The following is a 13,270-nucleotide window of genomic DNA, read 5'->3' as shown; positions in this document are numbered from 1 at the left end:
GAGCTCATATTTTGGCCCCTCCACTCAGAGCACAAGTCCCACAAAGCAGCATCTTCAGGGCAAGCATCTTCATATTCCCTTAACAATATGCTGCAAAGCCAAACTAGATAAAAAAGCTCACTAGCTGAGATTTTGAGGGCAGGTCTCTTTAAATACTTGGTCTTCGAGAGAAGAATAATGATGCAAAAGTTGCCAACTCTGTATTTGCCTTTGTGATGTGAAGACATATTCTAACAACAGGACTCAAATGACTGCAATACTAGAGAACTAGAGTTTTCTTTTGCTTGCATCAAGCTATATCAGAGCAATTCTAATGAAGTCAAAAGTCATTTGCTCAGATCAACTGAGATCAGAGATCATATCATGTGTAAAAGATTGCTATTGTAATGCCTTAGTCATTTTCAGAACATACAGTTCTATAAGTGGGATTTGAGGTCTCTAATTCACTGCATTAAGTAGCTGAGTGTAAAATCGTTTACACTGCAGTCACTGATGTCAGAGTGACACCAGTCCAGTCCATGAGGAGGCAGCAATTCAACTTGAAAACAGCATGGGAAAGTAGGGGGTAGGGAAGACAGCTATTTTTAACATTATACTTTGTGAAATTATTTTTCAGAGGTACATAAGCAGGATAATGCTCTGGAGGACAAAGAACTAGGCTTTCAAATAAATTATTTCAGTATTTACCAAAACTGCAGTACTGCTTTGTTGTTTAATCATGTACAGGACTCCTTTCTTGCTTTACGCGCTCTTGTCATAAGCATTATGCACTAGTTATCTAAAACCCCTAGAAAGCATTACTGCTGCTTTAAAGCTTTACTGCATTGTCTGAAACAATTTTTAATGAACTGGTTGTATTAAAATTGTACAAATGTAAAGCACCAATGAGCATAGATGTGTGTTGTACCTCATAGCATCTAAATAGTAATATAATCATCTGGGAGACTCATTTACAAATTCTACTTTAACATCTTGAGCCTGAACTTCTACTTAAAATGGTACAGATCTCCTTACAGTTTGTTGATAAGGGGAGTTAACTGTGAAGCAGTGTCATGCAGACTGTCAGAAAATTCAAGAATTTCAAGCTTCTAGATGTTGCTGTATTGAATAATTCTTCTTTGCAAAGAACTGATAAATGTTCTGTCCATTCTAGATATTCTCCGTAGCTGTAGAAAAGAGTTAAGTCTCTGGTTTCCGCTGTATATGCTAAAGTTAATTCCAATAGCATATTTTGTATTATGGGAAACTTTTTCTAAAAAGAATTGAAGATTATTTTCTATTAAAATAACTTCTGTTAAGCATGTCTTTTATTATCCATCTCTACATTCTGTCACATTCTGTGGACTCTTCAGTAGGTTTATAACTGTAAATAATGATGTTTATTTCCTAGTGTACCTAAAAATATATGAAAAGTTAACTTGAATAAAATGAGATTTCTAGATTTTTTTAGTAGGTAAGTTTGCATGCTAGGTCACATTTCACTCAGTTCCCATATATAATGCCTAATGGAATAATAAAAAAGTTTGTTTGAGTCAGAATTACCTGGTTGTTAAAAATAGTTAGCACTCCTTTCTGAGAAGATGTCACTGTGAAATCCAGATGGGGCACCTTCACTATATCCGTAATCACATCTTGTCTCTTGACAACTGTCAATGACAAAATATTACTTTTCATCTTACAGACACAGAAAATCTAAACAAACAGAACCCTAACATCAGAAACATTTTATCTTCCTGAAATCCATACTGGTACCAACTCCAAGGCAGTAATGCATTATATCACAGATTATCCTACATTTGACTTAAATAATCATGTTGCATTTTTAAATATCATTAATACCTTATGGCTGTATTAGTTCTTTCTACATTATTTAAAAATACAGAAAGGCAAAGAGTAACTGCATAAATAAATAGAGTCAGAAAAATTCATAACTTCAAAATAATTTAAGAGAATGGAGAACTGGGCAAGGCAGCACTGGAGTGTGCAGACACAATGAGTTTAGTAAAAAAACATATATTCTGGAACACATAATAATACGAAGCATGCATAATAACCAAAGACAGACATGCGATCTTATCACTGTACTTTCAATAGAGTGTGCAACATATGGCATTAAAAAAAATGTTTTTGGATACAAGATGAAGTATGTCACCTGCATGAGTAATCTGCTGTTTTTCGGATACAAGGAAAACCATGTTTTCTTCTTTCAGCTGGGAACACATGGCATCACTTTCTCCTATGAAATAGCCAAAAATCTAAACAAAACAAAATAGAACAAACCAAGCAATTTACAACAAAACTAATTCTGGAATATATGTTTATATATATAAAGTAAAATATTTATCTCACATTTTTCGCATTTAATATTCTTTGAGTAAGTTTCCCAGCGTTATTTGCCTTAACCATTAGCTGTCAATATGACTTTAGATTGCTGAGATCTGCTACTCAGGCACAATCTTTCTTCAATGTTTGGAAAGAAGCCAGCATACGCAGGGCTTCTAGGAATAAAAAACATCTAGTTGATAAAGCTGTTAGTACAGCTTTGCCTTATAACAATTGTTTGTAAATAATCATCTTCAATTTCCTTTTTCCAGTTTTACCTACTTGTGGTTCCTCTGCTAGACCTTAGCTAGAAGAAAAAACAGTAAAAGGCAGACAAAACAGACTTCTCTAAATGTATAAACTGAGAGATTCAAAGTAGCATATGGTTTAGCCTACACAGAAGAAGAGCTTTTCCATAGTTATGTAAATTCTAATTTGCCTGAAAAAAAATTGAATATGAAGTCCATTTTTAAAAATTCTTTTTCAGCCATCACCCTAGGCCTGGCAATGTTCCATTTGTACTGATCATGATGGACATCCCTACACAGGATATTCAGGTAAGTAGCTCATTTCTGCTCCAGGGTGTGACAACACTGCAGCTGAAATGCTCTTCAAACCTCAAGCTCTGTACCCAAGAGTAGGTTAGTCATTTCCTCAGGAAATTAGTTCAGACCCACTCAGCTGTACAGATTTTTTAATCTCCTTTCTCATATTATGGACATTATATATACTCACTTTTTTTCATGAGTTCTAAAAGCAATGCCCCTTTAGATGCAGGACAAAACTTTGCATTTTTTGTAGTTCGGTATCTTTCATGTTATACAACAAAACTCCCATTTTTCTTCTTTGAGAGATTCAGATGTACATCTTTCAAAAAAAATGTTCTTACACAATATTACTTTTCATCTCTCACTTCACAGCTACCTCCTTACCATGCACACAGTTATTATTGATGATACACCATCAGTCAATAAATAATCTGTCTATTATACCCCTTAGATTCCTCCTTCTAGTTTCTTGTAATATCACCTTGTTTTGCCATCCTGTATTCAAACAGGATACAGGATTTAGAACCCTAAATTCCGGGTGTATGCTCCTTCTGCAAAGTCATAAGAACATAATCTTCATGATAACCAGCATGAATCAAAAAGTGGTAATACTAGTAATTCATACATATGGGCTGTTTTTCATGTTATAGCATTTTCACAGTTTATTCTCACTGTTTCAAGTTCCATCTGAATCCCCCAATTGTTTAGTATTAAATAGAAGGGTACTGAAAGAATTAGTGTGGCTAGAACTTTATAATGGAGTGTTTCCCCAAAAAATCAAGGATATACTCTTTCCACTGTCATCAGTTAATATTCCTGTAGCAGGTGTCCACCTGTAATACGTATAAAGACAGTGTTACAGAATCACAGATTCACAAAGTCATGAGGTTGAAAAGGACCTCTTGGGATCGTTTAGTCCAACTCCGCTGTCCAAGGACATCAGCTACACCAAGTTGCCCAGGACCATGTCCAGCTGGGTTTTGAATGTCTCTAAGTATGGAGACTCCACAAACACTTTGGGCAATTTGTTCCAGTGTTTGATGTACCCTCATGGTAAAAAAAGTGTTTTCTTGTGTTTTCATTGTGTTGAATGTGAAACACATTTCATGTGTTTCAGTTTGTGCCTATTGCCTCTTGTCCTAGAATCACAGAATAGAATAGAATAGAATCATAGAATAGTTTAGGTTGGAAGGGACCTTTAAAGGTTGCCTAGTCCAACCCCCCTGCAATAAGCAGGGACATCTTCAACTAGATCAGGTGGCTCAGAGCCCCATCCAATGTGTCCTGTCAGTGGGCACTATGGAGAAGAGTCTCTCTCTTCTTCATTCCCTCACCCTGCTTAGGTACTTCATACAATGTTAAGTCTTCTCCAGACTAAACAGTCTCAGGTCTTCCAATCTTTCCTCATATGAGAGATGCTCCAGCTCTCATCTTCATAGCCCTTCACTGGACTTGCTCCAGTAGCTCCGTATCTCCCTTGTACTGGGCAGCCCAGACCTGGACACTGTACTCCAGGTGTGGTCTCAAGTCCTGAACAGAGAGGAAGGATCACCACATGTGATCTGCTGGCAATCCTTTTCCTAAACCAGCCTAGGATACTGTTGTCCTTTGCTACAAGGGCACGTTGCTGGCTCATGTTCAAAAGACCAGGGGTCTTCTGTGCAGAGCTGCTTCTCAGCTGGTCGCTCACCAGTGTATACTGGTGCATGGGATTATTCCTCCCCAGGTGCACGACTTCACACTTCCCTCGTTGAACCTCATGAGGTTCCTGTCAGCCCATTTCTCCAGCCTGTTGAGGTCCCGCTGAATGGCAGCAGCACAAAGCGCAACCCTCTGGTGTATCAGCACTCCTCCCAGTTTTGTGTTTGCAAATTTGCGGAGGATGCACTCTCTCTCATTGCCTAGGTCATTAATGAAGATGTTAAATAGTGTTGGTTCCAGTATCAACCCCTGGCATACACCACTAGTGGCTTGCCTGCAACTGGGTTTTTTATCACTTAGGAGTTCAGCCAGTATTCTTTTCACCTCACTGCCCACTTATTTAACCCATACTTTGTCAGCATGTCTATGAGTATGTTATGAGAGACAATGTCAAAAAACTTACTAAAGTTGAGGTAAACAACATCCACTGTGCTGCCCTTACCCACTACGCTAGTCACTTCATTGTAGAATACTATCAGGTCAGTTAAACATGATTTCTTTGATTGCTTCTTTGTAAATTCATGCTGACTACTCCTGATCACCTTCTTGTCCTATGTGTTTTTGGAAATGGTTTCAAGAATTAGTTGCTCCATCACCTTCACCAAGAATCAAGGCAAGGCTAGTTGTCCTGTACTTCCATGGATCCTTTCTCTCACCCTTATTGAAGATAGGAGTGACATTTTGTTTTCTTAAGTGTATGTTCCCATTTTCCGGGCAGTGGAGAACAGTCTCTTCACTTGTCTGGGGATTAAGGTTTTGGTAGGAGGACTTTTGCTTTAATGATACAGTGAGCTGGTATCAGGTCACTCCTGAGTCCTGACAGGATGCTGGATGCAGTGGTTGGGGGAGGCCATTAGCTGCCCTAAAGCCAACAGAGGTGGAAGTTCTCAGTGAGACACCTAGGTGTGTCCTGTCGTGCTTCCTGTAGGCATGAGGCAGTGCCACATCTAATTTTTTGCTTCTGCCCAGCAAACAGAACACTGCCCAAAGAAAAAGCATCTTAGAAATCAGTTACAGCTGCATAAATGGCTTCTGCTGACTCCAACATGAAGACAGGGGATCCCAACAAGCCCCACTCCATAATGTCTACCAGAGATTGACAAAGAGCATAAAAGGTGAAGCAAAATGCAATTTACACATCTTTCAGATGTTTGCTAATAAAAAAATAGAGCTTTCAAAGTGCCAGCTACATTTGGGAAAGAGATGCAGAGGTCAGTTTCCCAAGTCATTGATAAACAATAGATGTTTAGACTGTCCAGGACAAGTCTTTAAAATTTTGAAGCCAGTAAATGACTAAGAGTAGATCCTAATTTAACTAAAGATAAGTTTAAAATTACTTTTTTTTTTTTTAATAAAAAAGTGTCCTTTGAGTATGTGTATACTGTTGTGGAGACGACTGGAAACTTAGGAAACCCTTGAACATGTAAGTACTCGAAGAAGAGAAACATCAGGAGGATAAAGAAATAGGAACACTCACACAAGGCCATGATCTTTTAGGTCATGAAAATATATTTGGAAGATTTTGTGAAGCTAAAGAAAGGCCAGGTATGGAGTGTTAAATTTGAAAATATTAGATCTGTGAGAGTAGGAAGAGAGGAACAAAGGGTCAGTAATAGAGTTTTGGGAAAGGGGGACAGGGGGGAGAGAAAAGGAGACTATAAAAGAGAAATATCAAAAGAACAAAGTGACGTGTATCCCTCTTCCTTGACTTTCAAGACTGAGGGCATGCTCAGCAGTGCCAAAAGCAGCAGGGGAACACAGAATAACAGGGATGAAACAGAGTCCTTCTAAAAAAAAATCATTAGAAAACTGGTCCACAGACAGCAGACACCATGATGGCTATTTAGGATGTTACAGAAAGTAACTGTTATCAATGATACATTTGAAAAATTAAGTGATAAAAAGGAAGTTGAAGCAAGATCAAGGCTACTCACATTGCTCACAAGGGGTAATCAATGATATGTCCAAGTTGCAGTTTATAAATGTGATTTGTCTAATATAACTAGTAGGTTAATGAACATTATAAGAATGAATATATCAGGTAAGGGAGGCATATCTGTCTCGTTCACCATCTCTCTCAAACAACAGCTGGTCTCAACTAGAATACCCAGAATACTTTCCAGTCTTAAAAGGTCAATTACCATTTCAATAGAGTTTTCAAGCATGTAAAGGAGCAGATTTGCACCTTTTTTTCCCTCCAGAAAAAGAAAAGTTTTGCTTAAAAGGAGTGAAAAAGCTAAGGAGGATGAGAAAAGCAAGTAGGACTTAGGCTGGTCAAGTGTTAAATAGAGTAAACTTTAAAAAAAAAAAAAGTAAAAAGAGGAAGAGCTACAGGTATGGGTAGAAGAAAAAAAAGGGTCTGTGATCCTCACCAGTAAGTAAATATGTACATCTTTGAATGTCAAGAGGTGAAAAAGAGACAAGGAGACTTTAGAGTTGTAGTACAGCTACACTTATAAGCCTGTGGCATAGTTAGAAGAACAAAGAACACTGGCTTCATTCCTGACATTAGTAATTCTCCATGATTCTCTGAACTATTTTGAAACTGCAGAGTTTGTCAGAGAAACAAAATTTAAAAAGACCACCACCATGTAATACATAGGATACAAAGCAATGCCATTTTATTTTATTAGAACCCATTCAAATAAGTCTGGAAATACCTGGTTTGATCCAATCATTACAGATAGGATGTTACCACAACTACAGCAGATCAAAAGTTAATGCTGAAGTTATGGTTGATGTAAATTGGGCTTAGACAACAATCAAATGGTCAATGCAATGATTATTTTGTTTCACTGTAAGCTAAACCTGGAGAGTTCCATGAGTCAGCCATTTTCTTAATTCAGTTTGCATCTTTTTCTCTATGCCCAGACTACCCACAAAACAAATCTTATCCTTTTGTCCCGAAAGGAGCTTAGCTTTGTGCTTCATAATGTATAGATAGCTTGTAATACATATCACCATCAGATTTTCCACTAAACAGAAAGAAAACAAAAAATTGAAAAAGTCACTGCAGCTTTTCAGTGCAGTATTATATTTCAAACTGTGCTGGATAAAGCCATATCAAAGTAAAGAAATCAATGTCGGATTAAAGCTGATTCAAATAATCTGATCTTTGTCTATTTCATAACTGAATTACTACTTCCATCATGGATGAATTTCCAATTACTTTGTGTTAAATATTTCTCCCCACAAGAGAAAATAAATTAAAAACCCACATTAACACTTTAATAAGGATTCTTTTGAACAGAGAAATAACAAATATTTCTATTTTACTCCCTACAGCACTCAATATAGTCTCACTGATATCCATCTTCTACATGAAATGCATACTGTGAGATGCTGAAGATTCATTGAATACCACACATCTTTTTTTGAAGAAAGTTTATACACAGGGCATTTTAAAGGCTGTCATCAGTCAGCCCATGCTTGGTAAAATCTGAGGAATGCTCATAGAAAGGGTTCTGGATAATTTTATACCAGGCAAATCCCACACAGATTTCATGAGGAAATTAAAGGGGCTTCACCTCTTTTAATAGACCCCACACTGTGCTTGCTTGTGGAATTATGTAACTCAGGTAACTAGTCTGATTGTATTGGAAAGTCAGGTGAGGTTTTGGAGTAAAAGATACTCCAGTAAATAAACAGAGCTTTCTTCAGTTCTCTTATAAATTAATGAGCCTGAACATAATTTGCTACTATTCTGCTTCCCTCAACAAAGGACTGTTAGTCTGACAGTCACCATAAATTCATAAGTACTTTTCCCAACAGGTCCCTGCTTCATACCCACAGAGTATATCTTACTCTGTATAGGATATGTGTCTAGCTTGTCACATCTACATGAGAGATTATGGCACCTCTCTCCAATCCCATACAAAGAGCAGTAAGAAGTTTGAAATGAGGTAAAGAACTTTGAATAGTACAAGAATTTGACTAGTGCTATAATCATGCAGTACTTAAGCATGCCTGATGGCAGCTGGCCATTTCAAGAGCTTAGCTTAATATAGCTTAAATATAATTAGCTTAAATATAATTTACATTAAATCCAGAAATGTCTTTTCCCGCCCTATTTTTAAAGAGTTTCAAAGAAATGCTGAGCAAAGCCAGGACTTCACCTTTAAGTATCCTCTCATGTTGAAAGAGGAAGGAAGGAAAAGAGGATGACATGCAAGTAGGAGACATGCAAAGATAAAAGATTTCAAATTTACCTCTCACCAGGTGAATTTAATAACAGAGGAATTGGATGTGGCCTAAAGTTCCATCTGTTAAAGAGGACTTATAGGCAAATTCACTAGAAGGCAGTTACATGATGTTTGATGTCCTCTACATCTAAGTATTTCACAGATTTCCCCCAGGCCCTCCTTGAAGAAAATCTTTAATGCCTGACATAAGCAAAGTTTGAGAAAAATGTGACATTATAAGTAAAAACAATATTAAGAGAGGTATTAATCAGAAATGTTCCCAAACAGAACCTTATTAAATTGAAAGGACCAAATACACTGTTTTCAGGATGGTATTAGGAAATTACTTGATAGCAATTGTTGACAACATGTAAAGAACAGGTGTTGGGTTATCTTCAAGGTTCAAATAATAATCTGATGTTCCAGTGTAATGTAAAATGAAAATATACTAATGAATTTATAGTTCATGACACTTGTTAACACCTTGCCCTATGGCTTGAAGTCCAGCAAGGACTTCCCACATGTGCAATGCCACCTAAGCTATCACAGGAAAGCTACTGTGTGCTGGAAGTTATGTCCCATCTACACAATTCTGTCTTCAGGTAAAAAACAGCCAAACAAAATCTTGTAGTAACATATGATGATGGATGCTTTTGTACAGATTGGCTCTAAAAATGTAATAATCAGTCATTTTTATAGAACAGTTGCTTGAAACACTATACATGTGAAATACTTTTAAAAGATACTTTTCTAGAGGAAGTGTTCGTAATTTCTCATAACACACGCAAAAGAGCGAGCATCGTGTTTAAAAGAAACAAGACAAAGTACTTTTTCACAAAATGTGTAAAACTGTGGATGCTGTGGAAGTATCCTTTTTAGGTGGGTTCAGAAATAATTTACAAATGGATAGATTGAAAGTCCATCAAGAGATACTAAACACAGAGTGCAGTTGCAACTCTGGCACAGAAAATCCTTAAGCTATGTGCAGCCAGAAGCTAGGAGGGGTAAATCAGATCTACTACTTCATAGTTACCTCATTCTTACACACTTTTTACAAAGATTTGCTATTTACCACCATTAGAGATAGAAAAATGGATTACATGGATATCACCCATCTACAGACTCAAATAATACATACAGAATTCTCTGGTTAAAAAACTCTCTACTAAAATGCTGCCATACCTCTAATGCCTCACATTCAAAGTAAAGGCCATATTTATCCCTGTGAAAAGGGGAAGAAGGAGAGGAAGCAGAGGAAAGAGAGAAAAGAGAGGAAAGAGAAGAAAGAGAGGAAGCATTTCTGATGGTTTAGCTAAAGATAGACTTATCCTCAGAGCACAAATTGCATACTGTAGTCATAATGGATTTTTCATTTTGTCAAGAAGCCTGAGGCCAATGCACATCAGTGAAGTAGTTCAGGAGAAGACCTGGACATACTCAGGCTTCATGATCCTGGTGCCTGGTCAGGAACCTAGTGTATCAACCTTTGTTTGAGGATAAGCAGTTCTGGTAGACAACTCAGTGCTCTTTCACAAAACAAGCAGGAAAAATGTTTTTATTTAGTTAGGTCATGCTTTAACATGTATCCATGTGCATCTACATAATAGGCTCAAGGACCTTGGTTCAGAGAGAACAGGGGCCAACTTCCTCAACTCATGTAAACCAGCAGAGCACAATTAATGTTTAATAAGAATTTTGATTTGCAAGTTCACCTGATATACCAAGCAGATAGGGGTAGGACAGAAAAGTAGTTCACCTATAAATAAAAACGTAACCTACCTAGGCTTTATTTAATTCATTCTAATTAACCTTTCTTATCAGACCTCCAATGGCATGCCTTTATAAGGACAGATAGCTCTCAGAGTTGAAAAGAGTGGAATAAGAAAAATTATACATATTTGGAATAAAAAGTAGTCCTGCTTGCTGAAATTACTGGACTGATTTTGTAACCAGCACAGTATGAGCAAATCTTGCTCTTAAGAATCTGCTAGAATTAGCAGCATGGATTCTCCCATGTGTTAAGCTGTTTTGCACGGTATATTTAGAAGTCTGAAATTAGACAGAGATAGTCAGCAGAAAACCCAGTACAGGGGATGTCTTTAGGAAAAAACTTATAGAGACAACGCTGTCATTTGCAAAATACCCACGTTTACTCACATGAAAAAGGGGGGAAAGGCAGGGCTCAGCAAAGGTCTTCCATACTTAATTTTTCAGTGACATGGTGGCCTGAAAGAACTAGTTCTCACTCTAGTGAAATAGGTTAGGGATGCCTCTAGGGATCATTTTCATATTTACAACTTCCACTTACACTGAATATTGATCTTCTTTTGCTTCACATTCCATGTTTTGGCACTAGGAGCATAGGATTTTTCTTACTTAAAATTAAAACAGCATAGGGTATAGCATAACTAGAATGATAATTTAGCTAGAAAGAGCTAAATTTTTACAGTGTTACAAACTCCTTCAGCTCTCAAGGCACATACCAGAATGGATATCACTATCGAAATTTCACAAGAGAAATTCCAAAAACAGATTTTATCCTCCTATCTTCAAACGTCTTCCCTGGAAACTTGCATTTAATCAACAAATGGACACATACAAGTTTCTAAATTGTTTACTATCAAACTAAACATGAAGCCTCTTTCTTTCTCAACTTGTTAAAATTAAACATCACTTCTTGAATAGGATAACAGAAACAAGTAAGTTCCTCTAAGCCAGTTCTTCAGTTTAGTTTTTGTCTAGATCAACCAAAGCAATAAATTTTATCTAATTTTATAGCTTCAAAGGCATATCTGTTTTCAAAATATTTTTTTTTTTAGGAAATGAATAGCAGCCAGGATAAATAACAACATTAGAGTGCCCCATTATGCCATGGAGCTCACGAGCAACAGACTCATGAACAACACATAACCAACAGCTAAATACTGTTACCTTTTAAGATTCTAATTAGTTGTCTATATTTGATAAAGTTTTAGAAATCCTTACCTCACACCATTCTGTCCTTGCATCAAGGTTGTTGCTAATTTTCCTGAAAAAGGCCTTAACATTATGATCCTTGACTTCTGGACCAAAAAGTGTCTGTGTGATTGTATAGAATTTATCATAGTCTATCTCACCTGTATAGGAGGAACAATATCCACAGAGTTAAAAACTGTCAAGCTACAGCTTCTTTCCTTATCCCCTCCTACCTCCTGTCTTACTTCTCCTTCAATATCAATAGCATGCAAGATCTAGCTCCTCACACTCTATTCATAAAAGCATTTTGCAAAAAAAGAAGTTCAGTCTTAATGTTCAGTCTTTTCAAAACTACCTGGTTGGCAATGCATGACAGGAAACAGATAAAAGAATAGGTGCAAAATTCTCACCTCTTCTTTCTTCCCTTACTTTCATACTATGATTCTGGTTTGTTGATCTGAACCTGAATGGTGTCTGGGATAAAGTTTATCTTTTCATGCAACAATAGCCACTACTCTACTTTTTTTGAGAAAAGCAAAACTTTGCCCTCATTATTTACAATTAAGCAACTGGAATTACATAATTCACAGAATCACAGAAGCATTAAGGTTGGAAAAGACCTTTAAGGTCAAACAAGTCCAACCATCAATACCACCATGCCCACTAAACCGTGTCCTGAAGTGCCACCATTCATTTGGTTTTTGCTTTTACAGATCATTAGAAACGTCGCATTGTGCTAGCTTGTATGTGTGGCAACTCCACCAATTATATTTTGTGAGCAATCACCATTGCATTCTAATTTGACCAGAAGTCCTAACAGGAGGAGAAAAGCACTCCGTAGTGCAACCTGCCTATCTCTTGAAAAAATCAAGAAGTCACAGTCTGAACATTAATTTGAGGTCTTTCTTATAGTCTTGTCTCTATGACACCTTCTCTCCATATGAAAATTACACTTTTGCATCAGAAAGAGTATCTCTTACCATCATCTTTAATAGACAAGTCTAATCTCTCCTTTGTCTTCTGGGTTACCAATTTTTCAACTAGTTTCTGGAACTGCTTCAAGGCATTCTTGAAATCTAGCAATTCAACAGCAGAGCAACTCTCCTTATCACAATCCTCCTTTTCAGACATCCTTTATTAGCAGAGGACAAGGTAAGAGGGAGAGCTCTTCTTAGAGCCTGGTTGAAGTCTCGTTTTGCTCCTTAAATCTTAAACTCCTACATGAGTTCATATGAGATGCAGCTGCATGACAGGTATACCAAGCAGTACATAAAAAAGGTGACTGGCTTAGCATCTCAAGCTGGCTAGTAGTGAACTGTTGATGTCACAACCCTCGGTTACATCACAGAATCCTACTTGCTGAGCGGCCCTAGGTCACGAACCAGATTCACTAATAACCTGGCATGTGAGATTATTTCATGGTATCTTGTGCAAATTGGTGGTTGAAGAGGCATGAACTTTCTTACTTCCAGAGCCAGACAAGGATTTCATCAGGGTTCAATTCTGCTACGCTGGCACCGCTTTAGCAATATGAGGTCACATTCTCCCATATGAATACACCTT

The 13,270-nt window shown here is 37.2% G+C and overlaps 1 protein-coding gene across 1 annotated transcript in view; it reads right to left on the bottom strand.

The window, feature by feature from the left end:
- Window positions 1-12,838, bottom strand: part of WDR64 (WD repeat domain 64) — a gene marked incomplete at both ends in the record, with an annotated part of 79,671 nt that extends 66,833 nt beyond the window's left edge. Inside the window, 4 exons of the mRNA XM_081998567.1 lie at window positions 1,543-1,646; window positions 2,153-2,255; window positions 11,738-11,868; window positions 12,688-12,838. Of these exons, the coding sequence (XP_081854693.1) occupies window positions 1,543-1,646; window positions 2,153-2,255; window positions 11,738-11,868; window positions 12,688-12,838 (489 nt within the window). The remainder of the gene's footprint in view (window positions 1-1,542; window positions 1,647-2,152; window positions 2,256-11,737; window positions 11,869-12,687) is intronic.
- Between the last annotated feature and the right edge of the window lie 432 nt (window positions 12,839-13,270).

Source organism: Phaethon aethereus (assembly GCF_964289735.1).
Source record: "Phaethon aethereus genome assembly, chromosome: 3".
Lineage (NCBI taxonomy): Eukaryota > Metazoa > Chordata > Aves > Phaethontiformes > Phaethontidae > Phaethon > Phaethon aethereus.
Note: the sequence above shows the minus strand (reverse complement) of the source record. Positions and strands in the feature narration are given on the sequence as shown.